The sequence below is a fragment of the Aulonocara sp. 'chitande type north' Nkhata Bay genome, linkage group LG18 (genome assembly GCF_057382095.1).
Source record: "Aulonocara sp. 'chitande type north' Nkhata Bay isolate Kocher_YH1m ecotype deep benthic linkage group LG18, A_spYH_male_GT1.1, whole genome shotgun sequence".
Taxonomy (NCBI): domain Eukaryota; kingdom Metazoa; phylum Chordata; class Actinopteri; order Cichliformes; family Cichlidae; genus Aulonocara; species Aulonocara sp. 'chitande type north' Nkhata Bay.
The window spans coordinates 24,458,208-24,481,882 of NC_141361.1; the positions used below are offsets into that span (position 1 = coordinate 24,458,208).

The 23,675-nt window shown below is 39.4% G+C and overlaps 1 protein-coding gene across 1 annotated transcript; it reads right to left on the reverse strand.

Moving 5' to 3' along the window:
- Positions 1-2,493: 2,493 nt before the first annotated feature.
- Positions 2,494-23,128, reverse strand: slc25a36a (solute carrier family 25 member 36a). The gene is made up of 7 exons (XM_086270944.1): positions 22,693-23,128; positions 20,232-20,396; positions 18,130-18,207; positions 13,720-13,820; positions 8,898-8,964; positions 8,490-8,779; positions 2,494-5,421 (listed from the first exon to the last, which is right to left on the reverse strand). The coding sequence occupies exons 1-7, from the start codon at positions 22,731-22,733 to the stop codon at positions 5,228-5,230; spliced, it is 936 nt and encodes a 311-aa protein (XP_086127070.1). The 5' UTR covers positions 22,734-23,128; the 3' UTR covers positions 2,494-5,227.
- Positions 23,129-23,675: the final 547 nt, after the last annotated feature.

Sequence of the window (23,675 nt, forward strand, 5' to 3'; positions counted from 1 at the left end):
TGCTCGTAAAGTGGGAATCCCGAAGTGGCAGTACATGATAAACGATGGCAAACCCCACTACTGACACAGTTCATTGTGTCACTTATAAAAACAGTTTAAATCGTATCTGTGACGTGTCCTTCGAAATAATTACGCCACTCAGGCTGTAAACTGAACTTGTACTGAAATTTCAAATGCCGTTAAAGCCATTTGAGCTCCTCTCTTTAAGAGGATACTTGCTGCCACTTCAGCGTTTAGAAAAGTGAGTCACTTGGTTCCTACACGTAATAACTGCCCCCTTGTGAGTTTCAGGTTGTATGACATGGTGATATCTAAAGGAAAAAAGAATCTGAAGCTTTACCCAGAAACACTCACTGTGTGAAACCTTAATCCACGTTTAATATATGTATTATACTGTAATGTAGTATATATAGTTTACATACATATATGACACATAATGTGAAAAAGCATTATATATGTGCTATGAAATCTCCGGAGCACACTGTCTTTGCAGATGAATTTGCAAACATATTCTCTAAATTTCTCACTGTTTGTGAAGGCATCGCTACCCCCATGGTTCATGTGATTTCTTGTATTGTGGTTTCCATCTGAATGTTTATTACCAAACAGGTCAGCAGGCTGTTAACTGGAAGTCAATTAAGATATTTCACCGCAAAAGTGATGTGGTCCGCTGCGGTAACTTCGAGTCACATTATTTTGTGTAAGTAAATCAGAGGAGGGCTGATCGATCTGCATCCACTCATAAAAAGGGGCCACGTGTGATTGTGCTAGTTGTGCTGAATAGCCCAAATAGAAAAACGGTACCGAATCAATAGAAACTAATGTCTTTGGGCCTTTCTTTATTCCGACCAGCGAGTGCGAAGATGGATTATTTCAATCATCGTTTACGTACATTTTATAGACACTTTTGTCAGGATATGTGCGGAGTCGAATCTACCTCAGCATGATGGATAGAAGAGATTATGTTCTTTTTATTTTACACTGTGGGATTAAATCACTTAAATTATATATTATTCATGACATGAAACAGAAATATAATATTAAAGAACTGAACGGTGCGCTGATCAGTTCCATCGGAAGAACTTTAGCTCCCCCTGGCGGTGAAAATAGGTAAATGCAAACAGTTGACGGAGTATTCCCCAGTGCAGGGCTGCCCAATCCCAGTCCTCGAGAGCTACTATCCTGCAGCTTTTAGATGCATCCCTACTCCAACACAGCTGAATCAAATGAATGGCTTGTTATCAGGCCTTTGCCAAACACGATGGCATGCTGAAGAGGTAATCAAACCATTTGATTCAGCTGTGTTGGAGTAGGGATGCATCTAAAAGCTGCAGGACGGTAGCTCTCGAGGACTGGGATTGGGCACCCCTGCCCCAGTGCCTTCATGATCCTTTTTCTATAAAAGTTATACACAAAGCGACCACTTCATTGAGTACGCCTTGCTAGCACTGGACTCCCTTAATTCCTCATTGCACAGATTCAACAAGGCGCTGGAAACATTCCTCGGAGACTTTGATCTATTTTCCCCAGAAACCAGTTTGAGGTGATCTGAACTTTGTGACATGGTCCTGCAGCCACCAGCACATGGGTACAATGTGATCATAAAGGGATGGACATGATCAGTAACAATACTCAGGCTGTGGTGTTTAAATAATGCACAGCCTGAGTCATCCAGAAAATATCCCCCACACCTTTACATGCGATTACATTACAGCCAGAATCATCCATACAAAGCAGGATTGATCCATACTTTCATGTTGTTGTTGTTGTTGTTTTTTTTTGCCAAATTCTTACACTGCCATCTGAATGTTTTCTACAATCCTCTAACGTCCAGTTTTGATGAGTCCTTGTGAACTATTGCCTCAGTTTTCAGGAGTGGTGGTAAAAAGTGCTTGAGTTATTTTTACCCCCCCTGCAGTCTGGCCATTCTCCTCTGACACCAAACAAGGCATTTTCTTCCAGAGAACCGCCACTCACTGGATATTTTCTTTTTCCAGAGAATTCTCTGTGAACCCGAGAGATGGGTGTGCAGGAAAATCCTAGTAGATCGGTAGTTTCTGAAATACTCAGATCAAAATCATGTAAATCACCTTCCTTCTCCATTCGCATGCTCGGTTTGAACTTTAGCAGGTAGTCTTGATCATGTCTACATACCTAAATGAATTAATTTGCTGCCATGTGATTCGCTAATTAGATATTTTTGTTTACAAAACTGAACACGTTTCCTTCCCCCCCCCCCCAAAACAAGACATTCAAACAAGAATGGGAATATTTTTAAGCTAATATTTTTGAAGTGGTGCATATAATCACCTGCCTAATATCATGTAGTTTCCCCTTCAAGAGGCCCAAAGAGTTCTGACCTATCACCTGTTGTTCCAGGATAATATAATCCAAAGACAACAGAAACATCCACATGAATGAAAGCGTCCCACGACAGATGCTTTTTGGAGTTAGTACAAGAAATTTAACAAAAAACAAAACAATAGATACAGGTTTAGTTGCAAATGAATGTTTATTTAATTTTGCTTTAAAAAACAAAAACAAACATTTTCATGACTGAACTGGAAAAGAACAAGCTTCAAGCTGGGTTTTCAGTAAACCCAACTTGAGTCTGCATTCTGACCGAGCACACAGGCTAGAGACAATAAATTGCATTCAGTCTTTGAAATTAGAGGTAACAAAATGTAAATGTTTGCACTGTTTGTCCAGTTGTCTGAAGAAAAACAGCTAGTTAGTGTTTTTAGGAAAAACATGGGATGTTAAAATTGGTTAGCATGTTTTGATTTGTTTTGTTTAATTAGGGGGAGGGGCTGCAACTCAGTGGAGACTAAATATCAATAACAAGTTACAACACTTCAGTTTGCCTCTGAAATGATGCTGCAACTCAAATGAGGGAAATGAGTGTTCAAGAACACAATGCATCAATTATTAGATTTTCTTTTCTTTTAACTGGAGAAAAATACTTTGGGGAAAAGCACAGTGCTTTGTTAAACTTGACATAATTCTGTATGCAAGGGAAATTCTGATTAAAGCTTAAACACAATTTGAAAGATAATAAGTGCCAAATTTTACCAAAAGGTCATCTTTTCGTGAACCTCTTCAAGTGGTCAGTTAAACGGGCAACTTCACAGTCTCACCAATAAACCTTTCCCGTAACAAAATTTGTAATCATCCTACGCAGCAATGGTACCATCACAGAAAGATGATTCCAGTTTTTAAGCTCACAATAAATTAACTTCCATTTTTATATTCTTAAAAAAAAAAAAAAAAAAAAAAAAAAAACTGAGGAGAACCAAACAAAATCTGATAGAAGGTACGAAACAATGTAAACAGACCAAATGACAGAAACATCCAAACGTTGCAAACTGGAACACTTTGATGGAGGACAAAACAATACTGTGGCTCATATGCTTACATTTTGTATTGGTTGAGCAGCTTTTGGAAACTACGTGTAAGCGCGACAGCTTACAGCAACACACAAACACAAGAAAAATCAGTCAAGCAACATCAATATTCATGTCAAAGCCATGAAAACAATCATTTGCTAATGCAAACTACAGCATGATCAGAAACGGGTCTAAGGGTGGGGAAAAAAAGGAAAAAAATTTGATATGCATACACAGTATCTATATTATTTACAAACATGTGGACATCCTTCACAACTACAGACAACTCTTAACTGTACAATAGATCTGCTCTAGGAACAGTTGCGCAAAATACCATTTTGATATACAGTAATACTTTTTTTTCCTTTACAATGTACAAGTTTAACCTGTCCACACAATAAAAATGCAAAGCACAAGCCTAAAAGGCCACAAAAGTGCATGTTATCGGGTCGGTTGGAAGCCACTGGAAGCAAGCACTGGAATGAAAGTGGGAATGAAAGCTCCCAGTATCATAAAGGAGATTCTCCGTACTCCAAACCAGTGTCTTGCAGGATTAATAGTTAGTGGAGGGAGATCTGGAGTAGTTATTATTTATTATACATGCAGGCGCAAAGGCCTGCAAATGCACGGACACACAGATCATGTAAATTGTTCAAACACACACACACAAACATAAAGACACACTCACGTACAAACAGGCTATGGGGTGATAAAACTCCATCACTCTGCTCCGACTCCAATATTTCCCCGAACCGTCACATTATATTCAAGTAGCAACGCTAATAGAAGATACTTGGTACCTTTTGTTGTGTTGCATGCTTCACATCAGAAACAGGGCACGTTGGTCTCGTGTTTTTATCCAAGATTTTTAAGCCCTAAGCAGTGACCGGAGACAAAAGTTGGCCTTGGAAACAATCGGATTTCAATTTTTACCAAATAGTGCACTAGTAAGACCGCCTAAGACTAAAAACTCACAATTTCAAAGAAAGTGATCCCAATCAACACCCAGATTTATCGTGTTTATACCTTTGCCCATGCTTCATGCCCCTAACAAGTTAAATAATTTCAGCTGGGTGGTAGTTGTGAACAACGACGATACAAACAAGCGACACTGAAACGGTGAAGGCCACCTTCAGCAAAAACATGTCACCACCAGGCACTGCGTCACAGAGGAATAAAACACTGAATGGAGGCCAGCGTTTTGACATAGTCTTCATCAACACTGACTAGTGTCACAGTCACGTGCTCAAGTGACAGTCACTATCACAAGCTCATCATTGTGTTTCATTGTATTTGGCCAGTTTCTGCATGGCTGTGTGTGAGATTCAGGCCCTCTAGGGGACATAGGAGGAGAATGCTTGAAGCCACGCTCTCTGTAGTGCAACAGTGTGTGGCTCAGGGGACGTCTTTACATCATACGAACTTTCCTTCTAACATTCTGCCTCAGCTGCTAGTCAGTTAATCGTACCGGGGTATCACAGCACTAAGGCAAGTGCAGACTAAACATACCAAACAGAGATTTTTGGATTACTCAAAGTGACCTACATTTAGTTTCCATCTGTCTTGTCAAGTTGAATTGCCTCCAAGCACTCTCCTCCCACGGTATCTCTACAAAAGTTTAAAAAAAAAAAAAGAAGTTTATCTTCTGTCTAAAGAGAAGGATGCCAGCTAAATCCTTTCTGTTAAGTCCACTGAACACTGCATAAACTTTGAGTTGTGTCTTCGGGTTTCCTTTAATCTTCATTTTGACGTTTCATAGCCACTGTTTCCAGCAAAAGGTCATCTTTCTCAGTCACTTAACGGTCTCCATGTTTAAACAGAGCAGAGACATTCACGATAGGCTAACAGCCAAGTAGATAGACCACCACCTCATATGTGCACATCATGATGGCCGTGTTGGGAATCTGTCTGACGAGATGAGTGGTTAGGCCGCGGTACAGCGCCCGGTATCCCTCTTCCTTGGGTACTGTGAGCAGAGTGTGGAAGAAGGAGCGGTACTTGCTGCCTTCCTCTCGTAGTCGTGTGCGGATCACCTCTGCAATTAGAGAAGAAGAAGAAACTTGAGTTACATATTCTACTGGCTACTGGCTCTGTCAGGCTTTGCCTCTGAGTGTTGTGTAATTTCCCATTCATGAGACACACCAAGTTGAATTTCTCCAAAGTTAAGACAGGATACTAATGATTTCCAATCTAATACGTTTCACCTATCCTTTAAAAATACTAATAATGTTCCATTTGTACCAACAAATGGCAAGAAAAAACTAAACCAGTTATCAGACTAACTACAGTCTAAATCTTGTCCAAGTACAGAAAAGCCTTATATTTATTTCTACATTTTGCGATAGAGCTTCATGTTTATTGTGCAACAATTACAAAATATAAATAATCCACAACATTGCACTCAGCTTTGGCATAACATGTTTTTTCTGAATGAGTCCCTGGTGCCGTACAGTGGGGCAAAAAAGTATTTAGTCAGCCACCGATTGTGCAAGTTCCCCCACTTAAAATGATGACAGAGGTCAGTAATTTGCACCAGAGGTACACTTCAACTGTGAGAGACAGAATGTGAAAAAAAAAAAAAAAAAAAAATCCATGAATTCACATGGTAGGATTTGTAAAGAATTTATTCGTAAATCAGGGTGGAAAATAAGTATTTGGTCACCTCAAACAAGGAAAATCTCTGGCTCTCACAGACCTGTAACGTCTTCTGTAAGAAGCTTTTCTGTCCCCCACTCGTTACCTGTATGAATGGCACCTGTTTGAACTCATCATCTGTATAAAAGACACCTGTCCACAGCCTCAAACAGTCAGACTCCAAACTCCGCCATGGCCAAGACCAAAGAGCTTTCGAAGGACACCAGGAAAAGTATTGTAGACCTGCACCAGACTGGGAAGAGTGAATCTACAATAGGCAAGCAGCTTGGTGTGAAAAAATCAACTGTGGGAGCAATCATCAGAAAATGGAAGACATACAAGACCACTGATAATCTCCCACGATCTGGGGCTCCACGCAAGATCTCATCCCGTGGGGTCAAAATGATCATGAGAACGGTGAGCAAAGATCCCAGAACCACACGGGGGGACCTGGTGAATGACCTGCAGAGAGCTGGGACCAAAGTAACAAAGGTCACCATCAGTAACACACTACAACGGCAGGGAATCAAATCCCGCAGTGCCAGACGTGTTCCGCTGCTGAAGCCAGTGCATGTCCAGGCCCGTCTGAAGTTTGCCAGAGAGCACATGGATGATACAGCAGAGGATTGGGAGAATGTCATGTGGTCAGATGAAACCAAAGTAGAACTTTTTGGTATAAACTCAACTCGTCGTGTTTGGAGGAAGAAGAATACTGAGTTGCATCCCAAGAACACCATACCTACTGTGAAGCATGGGGGTGGAAACATCATGCTATGGGGCTGTTTTTCTGCCAAGGGGACAGGACGACTGATCCGTGTTAAGGACAGAATGAATGGGGCCACGTATCGTGAGATTTTGAGCCAAAACCTCCTTCCATCAGTGAGAACTTTGAAGATGAAACGAGGCTGGGTCTTCCAACATGACAATGATCCAAAACACACCGCCCGGGCAACAAAGGAGTGGCTCCGTAAGAAGCATTTGAAAGTCCTGGAGTGGCCTAGCCAGTCTCCAGACCTCAACCCCATAGAAAATCTGTGGCGGGAGTTGAAAGTCCGTGTTGCTCGGCGACAGCCCCAAAACATCACTGCTCTCGAGAAGATCTGCATGGAGGAATGGGCCAAAATACCAGCTACTGTGTGTGCAAACCTGGTAAAGACCTATAGTAAACGTTTGACCTCTGTTATTGCCAACAAAGGTTATGTTACAAAGTATTGAGTTGTATTTTTGTTATTGACCAAATACTTATTTTCCAAATACTTATTGAAGTGTACCTCTGGTGCAAATTACTGACCTCTGTCATCATTTTAGGTGGGGGAACTTGCACAATCGGTGGCTGACTAAATACTTTTTTGCCCCACTGTATATAACCATCCAATATTAGTCCAAGACTGAAAATAATTCCCAGTGACCACAGCTTTTGCCCCCTGTTTGAGTAATGGTACAGACTGCATGTTTAATTTACAGCATGTTAAAAACAGGGTTCTTATTTTGGTTCCAACAACTGGAAACTATTTAAAATAAAAGAACTAAAAACATAAATAGATAATTAACTTTATGCATTTGTTATTTACACATCCGCCTCAGTTGTAAGTGCTGAAATTTACTGAACTAAAAGTCTGCCCTCGGGATCCATTTGTAAAGATAACTTCTTTGCTGGGAATAAATATTCTTAAGGCTGAACCACAAACAGTAGCTGTGTCCCAAAACCTAGGTCACATCCTTCAGAGGCTGTGAAATAGGACGGTCTAGCCTTCAGATTTGTGTCACCGCTGTCTCGGTGGAGTTTAATACACTCAGCCGTCTGCTCCTTGCTATCTAAAATATAACAGGGCACTGCCGTAAATTCTTGACCATCTCATACTTCTGTTTAATCAGTTTTCTGTTTGTTTGTTTGTTTATTCAGCTGTGTGAAAACTCCAGAGGAACCCACCCGAGGGATTAATAAAGTTTATACGTTTTTATAAGTTTTATTTAACCCCTGGCTAGCTATCGATCTGGTGGGTAACAGAGGTCTCCAAAAATGTCAGAGCACTTTTGCAAATATGTGATGTCTTGATAAACCAAGCAGATATTTGAGGTTTACACAGCTACATTCTCGCCTGAAAATATGTTAAAAGTTTATTTTGTGACCCAGAAAGAGTAATAAGAGCAATATTAAAACTAAGTAGCTGCCGCCATATTTGGAAACTGGAACTGGCTGGGCTGCGCGATGAACGAAGGATACAGCCGACCCATCCTTCAAATCTGGGGAAAAGGAGGACGCATTTGTCAGCCGCATTCGGAGGAGTCTACGAATTGGGACAGCCTTCGTTGCGTCGCTGTGACATAATTGGTCTACAATTGCGGCCTCAGGAGGATGCAGCCTATGTTTTGGGACACAGCTAGTATGAGGAAGGGTACAATAGAAGTATTAAATATTAAGACCTTTATCCTTTGACTACAACATATGAAAGTGAGTGAGAAGATTACCATGAGGATAGGCGATGGAGGTGGCACAGGTCTTGGAGGTGGCAGCTGCAAGCATCATCCCCACAAAGTCAGAGGCATCTTTGACAGATTCCTCCTCTTCGTCCATGCTGGCCTGAGCCTTGTACTCAAGCCATTTTCGCTTGATAGTTTCATAGATGACAAAATGGATAACAGTCTCAGAGATGCCAGCGTATGAGGCTGACATACCTCTGTAGAAACCTCGTAAGCCATCCATCTGGTACACTCGTCGTATGCACTCAAAAGCACTCATACGCCGCTCGCCACGATTCCTGCCATCACACAGACACTTTCAATTAAAATTAAATAACTTTTAGAATAATTTACTCTCATTAGTTTAACAACGCATTTTTCCATCATTTTTACACTTATCAGAAAAATCCTCCTCACCTGGAGTCCAGCTGCAGACGGGTTTTAATCAGCCAGATGGGATTGGTGGCTGTGATGGCGGTGAACCCTGGCAAATTTAGAAGAGGTCAGAGGTTCAGACACAGGCAGAGACACTCATTGTAAGAACACATTAAAATAAACTAGATTAAGCTACACGGTACAAATACAGTGAGAAAGCACTTCAGGAAACAGGATCAACTGGCTGAGGTGTTTAAATGAATCTCATTACAAGTCTTACGTAAAATACATCGATATCATTAATTCAGACAACAGTATAACAATTAAATCTGAATTTTTTAAAAATATTTTGAGTTACAGACACAAAAAACATCTAATCTGTTAACTTATTGATCCTCTTCATATGAAATGCTACTCAAGTGCATATAAACAACAGGTAAACAGTTCTCCTTTTGAAGTAAAAGATCTCAGATAACAGTGCATGAAGGCAGCAGCTTTCAGCTATGACTGTCTAGATATTTTTTTTATGTATGGATCTGGATAAAAACTAACTGCAAACAGCAGCAAATGTAGGCAAGCAGCAAACTCATTTTAGGCCTTTACATGTGGCTGATAAATGAATAAGAGTTTGTAATTAGAACTTATCCTCAAACGTTTTTATTAACATAGCATTACACACATCACCTTAATCAGTGTTTACAAACAAATCTACCCATACAGAAATAAACATCACAACACAATAGGTTTGACCCTTAGCTTTGATTAGTCTCTAGATTTTCTACAATGGTTAGCAATGCTCATTTAGTCTTGGTCCCTAAAAACACACGTTCTTTATATTTATTCTAATATGAACCAGTGGTTAACTTGACTGGACACTACAGACAGGTTGTAGGCCATATACTAGCACAGCTAGCACAACTACCGCATAGTGAAGAAAAATGTTGTCTAAAGGAGATTCTTTAATTATTTACTAGTGGAAAGTCACTGCTAGGAAGTCTAAGGTGTAACCGTTACTTTTTAATCGTGGTGAGTAAACCCTGTTTCACTATCTGCCTGCCAACACACTTGGTAGATGTTAGCTTAATTTGTAACTGATCGCAACTATTCTTGATCAGTAGAAATGCTAGATAATGTACAGTAAAGCAAAGCTTGCTGTGTATAGTATAAAGCTAATTAATCTGCACTTTGTATCATTACGAAATGACACAAAGTCTCTTTAAAAGTCTGTGCTAAACGGATGTACCAGTGAGAAGTAAAACATGGCCTTTTGCAGAAAACAGCTAAGACCAGGGCAAGGCTATGAAGAGACCTCAGTCACGTCTAGTGTATCGATGCAGCAGAGACCTATGTTAAGGCAACTGCATGAAGAAGAAAGGATTACACAGGTCTGTTGAAGAGAAGAGGAGAACAAAAGGAGGAAGAAGAAAAAAAGGAGGAAGTAGAATGAAGTAGCTTCTATGGCGTGTACTCACGAGGGAGGGGCAAAGCTCCTCCAGCTCCTCCCCGCTGCAGCTAGTAGCCTGCAGATATGGGGGGCTCAGATGGCGGGGATGTCCCACCCAATCACGCAGGGGTGAAAGCTTTACAGTAAAGCCCTAAAATAGACACAGGCTTTTCTGTACCACAGTCACACACAAGCAGCAGTCACATCCACCCCAAATCCCACCAACCACCCACATCAACCCACTTTCTGAAGTAGATGGAGAAGAGATGGGGGGTGAAGGACTCATACCACCCCCCATCTTTCACCAAACTATGATCCCAACTCTGTGCCCCAACCCGTATAATTTACCCATCTTTAAACTGCTTTAATTTGTGTTACATTTTTATTACTTTTACTTTATCCCCACTTTTTGCAGTAAAGAAGACGACTAATCAGAGGCCCAAACCAATCCAAGCCTCCAGCTCCATCTCATGAGAGCAAGCTAAAAATCACAAGAACACAAAGACATAAAAAAAATAAACTGGAGAGGTATTCCTTATAACCATTGAGCCAATATCAGTTTTTAACCTAAACTCCTTGTCTGAAAATAAAAGAGGCCGGTGGAAATGCTAACCTTGCCGTTCAGTGTAACAGACTCAAACACTTTATGTGACAGGGATAAAGAGAATGAAGAAACTTTGTATGAATATGTGATAAGAATGAAGTGACTGATGACAATGAAATAATGGATGGAAATCAAAAGGACAATCCTTAACTTACAGATGTGGTGTGCTAGCATAATACACTCGATATTTCAACCACAACGCAGAATGTGTGCATGAATATGGGTGACAGGAGAAAGACCACCAGGACTTTATTTCCAGCTTTTACCTCGATGAGGAAACGGCGCATGCTATACCAGCGGGAGTGCATTAAGTCACCATTTACTTCAATGACACAGAGCAGTTAATCTTTAGTCTAAAACTGTATCAACTCACAATATTTGACTATTTGTTCAAGTGTTAAATTTCTAACAACATAATAATGATTATATTTTATGTAAATTTAAAAACAAAAAGTGTGTTCTTGGGCTCAGCAGGCCACCAGGCACATGGAAACGCTGCCGCATGTTGTATATTATGATCCTTCAATACTCAAATAATCCCTGTGCAATTTTTCCTGAGGGGTTTGACCTACATTCAGGGACAGCAGCATGCTTTAGATTAACTGCTGAAGTCTAAAGCTGTTCTTCCACACATGCACTGCAGCCGTGAAGTTTTGTAGAACAAAAATATCACAGTCGACTCCCACAAATATCAGGTAGACCACACTAAGAATTACAGTAGTGAGAGTGCTTATGAAGCAGATCATATGAGTTCATATGTTAAAATAGCTTAAGTAAAGAAATGGGATTTGAATCCATACAAAAAGTTCCCATTGCAGGAGCAGTGAAGCTATAAAAGACATCGACTTCACAAAGTTAGTTTATAAAACTGAGCACGAATTCACAGCATCAGTATCAATTAACTGTCCCTGAGGTTTTGGCATTGACCACCGCATTAAATCTATTACTGATAAGCACTGATAATCTTAGAGACAATAAAGATGAAAAAGCGAGAGAGGGATACGTTTAGTATCATAGCAAAACATTTGTGTAGTGACACAACAATTTGTCCACATTAAAACATCTGAAATTTTTAAAGCTAGTTTTTAAGCACTTGCGTGGTAACAGTCAGACTGTATTTATATCCTTACCTGCATTTCTTTGAGATTTACAAGAGAAATTTATGCAACTGTTATAAGTATGAAAAAGACTAAACACCAAGGTCCATCTCTTTCTATGTGCGTTGATGTGTTCCCGTTTTATCACTTACATGTGTATGTTTTCACTGCATTTTATCCACAATAATGAATTTATCTTTAAGTGGTGCCAATACTGATGGGGTTAAACTGCTAAGGCAATTAACTGTCTTCAGGAAATTCAACTAATTTAACAAGTAAACACATGAAATGTGAAAATACCATCAGTCCAGTTCTCCTTGGAAAGAAATGACTGAAGCACTCAGTGTTGATGAATGATGACAAAACACAAAATGAAAAACACACCGAGTGCAGCCTTCTGTGGCAGTGACAAGGTTAGCATTTCGTTTGTGCTGACAACAAAAACTGTCATTACTTTAGCTTTAATGTATTGATGAAACACGTTAAAAGGGGAGGGGGAGGTGTGTGTTAAGATTAAGGAATAATAAACTTCATCATGAATCTAAAACTACACACCAGCAGCAAACACCTGCTGTAAGCAATGCTAATACCATTAAAAATGAATAACCATTATGAATTTAATTAGAAAAATCACCATGGTTTTCATCATACCAGTGTAAAGAAATGGGGTGCTACCTGACGTGTCCGCCCGAGTGCCAGGGGCCCCGGTTGACCTTTGGGGGCCGTGTTCTCTTCTCTATACACACACAGAGCAAAGGGGAGGGGGGCCCAGACCACACTGTTTAAGTAACAACTGGGATGTTAAACCATTTACAGTGTCCTCTGGAGAGGCCTCAAAATTAAAGAATTTAAAAAACAGAAAACAAAAAAAAGAGAGGAAAAAAGGGCGAGGAGGGGATTCAAAACAAAAAACTTTAACGAAGTACATGAGGGACAGCGGGGCTAAGAGAAGAGGAAAGCACAACCCAAACTTTGAGGACCGTAACATTTTTCTCTTTTGTATAACAGATAAAACCAAATACAGATCAGCAGTTAGGGAATTGCAGCCTGAAATGTTTCATCTGGTATGGGTACATGAAATTCTGGCACTGCTGATATCAGGATTTGTCTCCTCAACTATTCGGGGACTATCAAGGCTACCATGGAGAGATAAGATACTGCATTATCAGCCCAGTTTAGTTACAGAAAGGATTGTTTGCAAAGAAGCTGATATGTAATAAAAGATGTGATAAGAACCTTTCACCTCTTACAGATTCAAGGTCCCCTTAAAGTAGAGGATGAACTCTGAAATATTGTAGAAACTGCAGTATTTAAGACATGAATAACTCATCGCGACATACACAATAATCAAGGTTATTTCGATCCCAAGAGGCTTAAATTGTGCTTTCTGATAAATCAATGATTGTTTATATTAATATTTCTATACAAGAAATAGCTAAGTAATGCCGACTTAAAAACAGACATTATCAGTTAGCTTTAGCATGCGTCAGGTCTGGGGGAAGGGTGGTGTCTGGGATACTTAAATTGTACAAAATAAAAAAAATAATGAAAGTTGTTTGATAGAGAAAAACTAAATAATTCTTTTTTTTTTTTCTTTCTTTTTTTTATAAATAAAACCCATCAGTAAGAAACACTGCCCAGGCAGACTGACAAACAGTCAGACAGGCAGATAAAAAAGACAGACAGACAGAAAGGGGGAGGGGAAGGAGCAATCATTACCTGCCATCCCAGCCGACACCATATGCACCTGGGTAGAGTCTGGCTCCAGCACTCCATTAAGCTTCTCCTTGGCTGTCGAGTAGGCCGCAAAGTATATCGCCCTGTGTGACGATTAAAACGGAAGAGAGAGAGAACTTTAATTACTAAAAGACTCAGGAAAGGAAAGAAGTTAATGACGTGTCCAGGGAGTAAATATAAAACAAAAGCATACTAGCTGTGACTGTACCTGCAGAGCTATTTAATGTGTAAATGATTAACAAGTTAGCTATATTAAGTACAAACACATCATTTCAGTTGCACAAAATTAAATACTGCCCAAACTGAACATGGGGAACATGCAGTAAATTCAGCTAATTTTAAAACTATACAACACTATAAATAAAATCGGTGTTTTAAATTCTTGTGCTCCATTTAAAATGTCATTATACACATTTGTGAAGCTAGTTCTCGCACATAAAACCACAGAACAAAAAGGCGCACAATGGCTACTGCTGTCGGTAAATGGCATTTCTTATTTTCTTTGCTGACAGGCCAATAACAGCCAACAAGTCAAATACACATCAGTACTGATGTTCGGCTGATAAATACGTGCCTCTCTAGTGTGCACATGCACAAATGTCATGCTTTAGAAACAGATTTTTCCTCCCATGATTCTAGCTGCTCTTCTATAAATGAAATCATAGGATTTAATCAACACTGACTGGAATTAAACTCCGTGACCTCTGCTCTCAGCCCTCGTTCTGGATTTGAGAGCATGCATGCAAAATGTAATCACGCTGCTCTGCAGACGAATGATATGATTGGCTCTGAAAGCATGTATGCAGCTCACGAGCAAAGAGAGATTTTCGTGGTGCAAGCTGTGTAGAAATCGGGTCGAGTGTGTTGTTAATGAACGCCAGCAGCATGCCCGGTGGACTGTTGAGTGTCAGAGGCTTTGCAGCATCAGAGTGTCGTTTCGTAAATACCACAGCAGACAACAGCGCTGGAGTTCACACCTCCGCCTGCTGATAAATAAAGTAATAAGATGTTTCATTCAATTATACTAAAGTCGCTTGTTACAATTCTGCATATACAATTATTTTGTCGGACACTAATGGTGGCATTTTGATCAGTGTATTGTTTGTACTGTGAGCACTAATGAATCTGGCTGCTCTGAATAATGAGAGCAGCTCATAAATCCATTTTAAATTATTTATACTAACATTTCACCACGTTACAGCCAATGTAATTTGTTTTAAACTGCATCCTAATATGCTTCTCTACATTAATGGTTATGAATGAAAACAAAGTGAATAAAATTAGCTAAAAGCTATTCTTTATTCCCACAAAACACAAAGCAGTGGAACCCTAAAAATGGTTTCTTGAGGTAGTTTTTTTAATTTATTTTTATATATGGGTTAACTATTAACCACCATGTTTCCTGTTGTCATATCCTGTCTATAAAGCAGTGGAAAACCACATAATTTGCCAGCGAGTTCATCAGGTTCACCTCTTATGTGATAACATCCTCCTATAGCACTACTTCCTATAGCTGTCATGGCCAGCCATTTCAGTACAACAACACAGGACTGACAGACACAGATGCACTGGATGGACCTAAAGGGCAGACAAAGAGTGAAAGACCCACGAGAAGAGAAAGAGTATCATGAAATCATGACACAGACGATACGTAAAACTAACCAGAAAAGGAAGAAGACATCGGCGGTGACACAGCAGTAACTACAGAGAACTAGAACGATCAGGGAGGGATTATACACAAACACAACTGCCTTAATTTAGAAACCTCATTTTAACAACAGCAGTGGCTGTCACATGATGAAAGCGTAACAGCTGGCCGGCGTCTGCTGCTGCTGCTTCACGGGAATTTGATTGACTCCATCCAGACGTTAGGGCAGATAAGCTAAGAATTAGGGAACCTTCTCATTTCCGCACAGATTTGAAGCACAGATTTCCATTGTGCTGCTGCTGTGATTGAGAGAAGTTTATATGCACATTCCTGGTCTTCCATTATTTCAGACATTCCTCAGTGTGAAAGCAACTGAATTACAGTCCTGTACTCTTTGTCTCACTTACTGCTTACATACTTATTAAATTGCAACATTTCAGTCAAACGAACCCTTATAAGGAGAAGCAGCTCGAGCTCAGCATACGTACAGTGTGCATTTATATACACAGGTAATGAGCACCTTGCATCCATGTGCATCAGCACTTGTATTCATAGGACCACAAATACCTCAGTAACATAAATCTGATGCTAGAGTAATTATAATGTCATATTTGATGAATAGCTTTTTTACTTTTTGTCCATTTTGAGTTTTTCGTATTGCTTTTTTCAGTTAGTTTCTAGGTTTTCATGTTTCTGTTTATATCGACTAAAAATATGTAGCTTTAGTTTTTATTTGCTGTTTATTTATTTGTGTTTAGTTTCCTTAAAACCAATAATGTGAAGGGTCAGGAGCAAAATGTCAGCACAACATAAACAACACTTTGTTCAAGCAGCTAATTTAAAGTTGTGTAGGCATTCCAAGTCTCAATAAATAGAGGCGCCAAAGCCTCATGAGACCAGTTGTGTTGACGAATGTGACCACATTTTTAAAGCCTAAAAATAAAAAAGGTACATTCTGTATGTTTTAGTCCATTTTAGTTCGCTCTATGAGCACTCAAACCACTTCAGTTCTCATTCAGTCTAGTTTTATTTCCGTAGTTTTAGTCAACTATAACAAAACAGAAGGTAACATTCATCTAACATCTGTGAGGACAGAATACGTAAATCTGAATGCTACTTTTGAGAGTTTTTTTGAGAGCATATTATGCATGCACAATTAATCCCACTGCTCCTTTGTGTTATTGTATTTAAGCCTGAATGTGTTAAGACTTTGTGGTTTAAGCAAATAGAACAAACTGTAGAACATATGAAACTAAAGATCCAAGGTTGATGAAGCCAACTTTCTGATCACAAATTAACATGGAAACAACACACTGATTATATTACATTTCAAAGTGGTCAGTAATTCTTTATAAAACAAGTGATGTATTAATTTCTAATGCCCTGCAACATAATTCATTCTTCATTTATACTTCCTTACTTTTCTTACTGTGTGGAACATTGAGGATTGACTTAAATGAGAATAAATTCAACAGTTCTGTTACAGTAAAAGAGCAAAGTCTGGTTACTATGATCACACTTAACCACAGTGTCTAAGGTCCCACATTATGTATTTTAATTATTCTGTTTATTTATTTAATGCTTAAAGCAATAAAATTGCCCAAGTAATTTCTTGCATTAAAACAAATGCTCTACAAATATGTTTGAGGGTTATATTTGAGAACATTGTGGTTTGTTTGTTGTCGTTTTCTTCTTCTACTTGGAAATGAGGGCAGCTTTACTGATAACAACATAGGCCAGGCATATCCAAGTGCCACTTCAGCCTGAGCCTGTTCATTCACTATTTGTTATAAAGGCTGCAGATTTTATATGAGCTGTTTTACACTGTGTAAAATGCAAGCCTGAATAAAATAAATAAATAAATATCAGGTCACTGTATATAATGTTCACACAACTGGGCAACACTACAGCTCACCTGAACAACCGGGGGAAATATGCTGAAGGGCACTGCAGTGGCTCAGGTTGGAGTCCACTCCAGACTATTTCCTGTGTGTCATTGCCCCATTCTCTCTTTGCTTTTGTGTCTCCTCTACACTGTACTGTCAAATAAAGTCTGCAAATACTAAAAAGAAATCTTTAAAGAAAAATGACTGCTGTTGAATGATATTTCAATACATCATTTTGAACAAAGTTGTACTTCAGTTTTTGACTTGGTCATAATGAGTTTGTTATGGCTGATAACACTGTAACGTTTTAATAAATCAACAAAAATCAAAAAACCTTATTTGTCTTTTGGATTCTGAGACTTTTGAATTTATGTGATGCTGATGAAGAACAACATCGGCCTGAAGTATATGTGACGCTACTAATACTACCCATTCTCAGTAGACAGATTGAGGCACTTACTATCTGTATTTCAGCAGTAAATAAGACAGCACACAGGAGTTAAATTTAACAGCTCAGCTGCTGCCCATAATACAGCCTGAAGACTTTCCCCCAGAAACATCGTCTCAGAGTTTGATTAAACATGTCAAAATAAATTACACAGGCATGCCTTTAACCCGATAGCAGGGCAGTGCTAGTGCGGATGATACTGCTGCTAGCTAACTGCTTCTTACGCAAAAAAAAAAAAAAAAAAAAAAAAAAAAATGAATTACTCATTCATGATGTTATGACACGCAAGATATGGAAGTGAAGGTTATTTCCCTTACTTTGGGCTCTGTTTCTGTGTTATTCCTAAAGAAATCGTAAAGCAGTTTTAACACACAACACTCCCACATTATTGCAGATAATACTGCACATACCTGGAAGGTGCCACACCTACAAGGTTAGGACCCAGTCCTCTGAAGAGTGAACGGGGTCCCTCTCTCTCTAGAATTAACCTGTCAAAAGAGCAAACATATGAGGAAATATTTCACTTTATAGTCAAAACACAACATGTACATTATTTAAACACTGGAGCATATTATACAGTGAATGGTTTAAAGATAACTCGTAATCTAAATTGTTTTCACATTTAATAACAGTTGTAAATTCATAATTACCACAAATCAGATTAAGCAGATTTGTTTCATGAAGTTAATTTAAACATGTTCAAAAAAAATAAAAATAAAAAAATCCAGCAATAAGAAAAAAAAAAAAGACATCCTACTGGAAGAAGTTAATTAGCTAAAAATAATTCTATTTATAGACTTTGCCTTTCTGCCCCACTTATGTGATTTCCTCATTTTATTATTTCATTATTAATCATTATGTTATCTGATTCTTCATTATTTATAGCAAATGGCACATCCTCTAGAAAGAAATGGGTCTAAAACCAGACAACACACGTGATTTGGAGTGAAGGTGTCCTCCGCCCTAAAAGGGATCTTGGCATGCACCACACTGCACGTTGACCCACTTTGACGTGTGTCCTCCCACCCCCCTCGTTAGCTATGCTGCAGTTCGTGCTTTCATCCTTCTCCACTCTGTACCATGAAATAGTGTTGCTGTACTACTTCTGCAAGATGCTGCTTATTTTGAAGACAACACAAGAAGTTGACTTATGTTGCCACAACACCGACACAGAGCCCAAAACAATGTCCACATGAGCTGCAATCTCTTAGTCAACTGTTATTAAACAAAATCCTGACAGGAGCACTGCCTGACAGCAGACTAACATCCCAGACCTACTGTCAGAACAAATCAATTTTTAGGCTCATTGTTAAAGAACGTTATAGCTAACCCCACTAGTGACAAAACAAAACCTAGGGAACTGCAAAAGTGCAAGATCAGCATGTTGCCTGTGTAGCCTGCCAATTATAAATACTCTAAATATAAAAAGCATTTTATATTCCTGTGATACAGAACCAAACATAAGAGGCTTGTCAAATATAAAGGTATTTACAAAATAACTAACGGCACCATTCAGCAGTGGAAAATTCCACACACATCCACACACTTATGCATTATGTAAGAGTGACATGCTCTCTGACATGCTCTTGTATAGCAGCTTGCCAGGGTACAATAATAGAGGTCCATATTTATAAAGGCAAGCTGAATATTTACTTGCTAATCCTGCAGTTACAAGTAGCCACATCAGCTTTCAGCAGGTTCTAAGCAAATGCTGAGTTCCCCTCTACTCTCACTCTTACTTCATCTTTCTGACAAAATTCCACTCTGCCCAATGACAAGATGACTTACATTTATATTGAAGAAAAAAAAGAAAAAAAAAAAAAACACCTAAAAAACATGAACCATTCTTTGTGGATATCTTACATAAGTTTCAGAGAGAAAGTATCAAAAACAACAAAAGAGCTATAAGGTCAACATGAGGTTTAAATTATTGATTTTGTCTACAGATGTCAAAGAAAATAACCACTGAAACCAAAATGTTTATCTTCTTGTCTCGGTTAAAGTTGCTCTCTAAAATAAACAAACAAACAATCCACCAAAAAACAAAAAAGGCACTAATAACAACAATAACATCTATTAAAATAAGAAAGAAAAAGAAGTGCATTGGCAATCCAAATAAACTCACTCCCCAGGAAAGCCCAAGCATTCCTGAAGAAAATATTTTCAATTTGGAGCAACTTGACATCAGTTTGCAACTTACAGTGCACATATTAAAGGAACTGTGCAACAAGAAAAATCTGTTATCAGTGTTTCTGAGCCATTTCATAGTTTTGTTTGTTATTGCAGTGATGCAACGTTCCAGTAAGGAGTCATTTTATTAGAAGAAAATAACTCATTACATTAAAGTTACAATAATATGAGATGCACACACAGACCTTTTAAATGTAAGCAGCCAGCTAATGGACAAAATAATACTTAAACCAAGAAAAGACAACATTGAAGCCACATCATAACTGTTTATAATGTTAATTTCAGTGGATATCAATTAGGCACAGCTAATCTTTCTCCTTACTTGAGGCAGTGCAGAGGCCCCGGCGGGGAAACACGGGCAACACTGGCTCCGTTGACTGTGCTGAGCTGAACCTCAGAGACGTAGAGTGTAACGGAAGAGGACTGCAGCCTGGTCTTCACCACTTCCAGAGGACAAGTTAAAATGGCGCCCACTGTACCACCGCATCTAGTAAAGAAGCAGCAAGTATTGAGAAAAAAGTGACAAAATAGAACAGAAGCAAGACCAGGAAAAAAGTTTGCTGTGGCACCAAATATGTCCCCCCCAAAAACAAAACAACAAAAACAGCAAAAATCAAGTTATACTGACATAAGCCGAGTCACTTGAAACACTAATCAACAGAAACACAATCTGTTGTTCCCAAATTATCTGTGAGCATGGGCACATACACACACCGTGACCTGGTTTTGTGATATCCAAGATACTGACATATGAAAACAAACAGCTGGTTTCATGATTCATTTCAGAAGAAACTGACCGCAGCTCATTTGCTGAGTTTTGCCACCTGAGAAGCCCAGAATAAGAAGTCATCAAATTAGATCGTTGTTTAGCTCACTTGATAAACATAAACAAAAACCAAGTTGGTCACAAATACAAAAAACGTATATCCACTTTATATCATAACACATCAAGGTGTGCAAATATAACTGCATCACGACTGTTTTTTCCAATATACAAACATTTTTGGCGCCCACCAAACAGGTTTTGGCCTTCCCCCAAAGGAAAATCACCAGGCCTCTCAAAGTATTTAAATAAACACTATGTTTTTTAGTGTGAGGTTTAATTTAGTCAAACTTAGCCTATTTTTAGTCATCAAATGGGTTTGAAATTAATTAATTTACAGAGACCTTTTTGCACTAACCATGGGGATAAAGCGTGTTTATGTGCACACAAAACCAGGAAAAATCTCATGTGATATAAATTAGTGTATTATTTGATAATTCATACGCTATAGTGTCATTTTTGTTGATCCCCTCTGCATTCACCAAAGGCTCAGTGCTTTCCACACATAGACAAAGCTTCAAAACCAAACCACCGCACAGCTGAAAAGTGCTTCCTGGTGATTGCAGTTGCAAGTTATAGAACTCGGCTAAAGGTTACAGAAGCCATGGCAGTGTGGTAGTATATGTTGACATCCTGGCAATGAATTCCTCTTGCTGCCGTCTCTTTTGAGCAGCACCAGCTATATTTACCTTTCAAAAGACCAACCCACATTCATGCTCAGAGTCAGCGGTGACCCTTGGCCTACTTTCTCAGCAACACTGGCTGTTGCATGTGTGCCTCTCTAATGCGAGGCTGTGGGAGGCAGCACTAGGCTGAGGCCTCCAGCTCAAGTTTTCGGGTAAAGCTGATTCAAAGTCTCTTGGGTAGTTCTCAGATTTAAAAGCAATAACAAGAGACATAAAGAAGTGCTGTGGCATGGTGGGATCACCCATTCTGAAAGTCACAGACTAAATGGGAAGATTAAAAAAAGTTAACAAGTGAACTAAAACTAAAGACAATGGATTAAAACAAAAATCTATACTGGGCCAATCCACTTAAATGTCACATTTGTGCTTTCATTGTCCTTAATGAACTGGTTGTCAGGCCTCTTTACACAACTATGAATCAGAAGGATTGCTTTACTACCATGTGAGCTTCAACTTTAAGATTTGAACTACAAAATTCAAATGCTCTGTTACATAATGAAAAGCAGCAGAGAAATTAAATTTCACCAGTAAGTTTCTCTTTAAACCATACTTCCACCCAGAGCCAGTAGTTACGCAACACAAACTTCAAAGTGTTTTATTTTTTACATTTAATTAAGCCTTTTTTGATTAGATGGATATCTGCAAGACTGTAATCTAATGCTTTAACTGAACCGACAGAAAAATTGTGTGTGTGTGTGTGTGTGTGTGTGGGGGGGGGGGGGGGGGGGGGTGTCTCAGTTTGGGAATACAATAAAGAAATAATTTAATTGGATCCACATAGGTGAGCATTATGCAACTACTTCTTAAATTACAACATAGCAGCAGAAAAATAAGCGTCAATGGCTGTTGTTGCAGATGCATTTGGTCAAGTCATTCAGAGAAAGCTACAACGAGCCCGGAAATGAATTCCACTTGTCATCAAAATAAAAGGCTCTCACTTGTGCAGAAACAGCCGGCATTTAAAGGACGATGAAATAAGAGGCAAGCTGCTCTGTGCTGTCTGGGAATAACGAGCTCGAATGCGCTTTCTGGCACATTCACATGAATGCTTTCCAGCGACACTGGTCATATTTTACAGGTTAACCGGAAGTTCAACTAGAACCGTTTTTGACAGTCGCGTACGCACAACCGCCAAGGTTGGAAGGGCACGCACGCGCTGCCTTAAAAAATAAAAAATAAATGGCGAGTTAGCTAGATAAAGCAGACGGGGGTCATGTTTCAAAATATATATTTCAAATTAGGTAACATTGATAGGGGAAACTGATGTGGCTTACCCTCCAGCGAACAAATGAACCAGTGTGTCCCTTTGGGTCATTCTTTAGCATACCCTGCCAAGCAGCGCAGGGTAGTCAAAAAACGGCTCTTTCCCCCGTCCCCTCCCGGTGCTCTTTGCCTCTGAGAGGATGCGCAAGTCCACAGACAAACGACGTCGACGACTAACCAGCGGTGGGGCGAGTCTCCGGTGATTCAGACTGCAGCGGGCCGACAAACCCCCCTCTCCCTCTCCCTCAGCTAACTCAGGTCCCCCTCTGACGCAGATATTTTCTATCTTCGACAAAAACAGCGGGGAGGTGCGGGCTCACCAGGCTTCTTGCTGGCGGTAAAATATCTCAGGTCTAACAAACGGTTTTATAGCACATCCGCGGTCTCATCTCCTTTCATCGCTGCACCAAGAGGAAGAAGGAGGCAGAGCTCATAGTATGTACTGTACGACCATAGGCTGGAAGCACACGCTGCCATTGGCCACCCTGCACTTAACGTCACATTGTCTCCGCCTTGATCATGCACTGTTCACATGCTCAACACTGAATGAATCTGGACTGCGTGTTGCTGAAGTGCAGCCATCCAAAAGAGATCGTTTTCACAGTTTGTGCTCTAAACATTTCAGACGTATCTGCTTTTGTCTCATTGAACCTCTTCAAAGACAGACACTAGACCAAAATATGACAGACAAACACAATTATCAGCATAGAAACCCACCAGACAACCTACATGCAAATAATTTTACAATAATGTTTAATACCATATATATCCATATATAGTAATGGAGGGTCCTACACCAATGATACCAAGGTAGCTATACTTTATTATTGTTCAGTGTATTATTCCAACTTTGTTTTATTGATTTCAACAATGACATACAAAGTTAGCAACAGCAAAGTCACTCTTGATTTCAGAACAGTTGTATGTCCATTATACCCTCCAACCCCCCAACCCAAATTCTCCCCCTATCAGGTCCACACTAGACAAGACACTG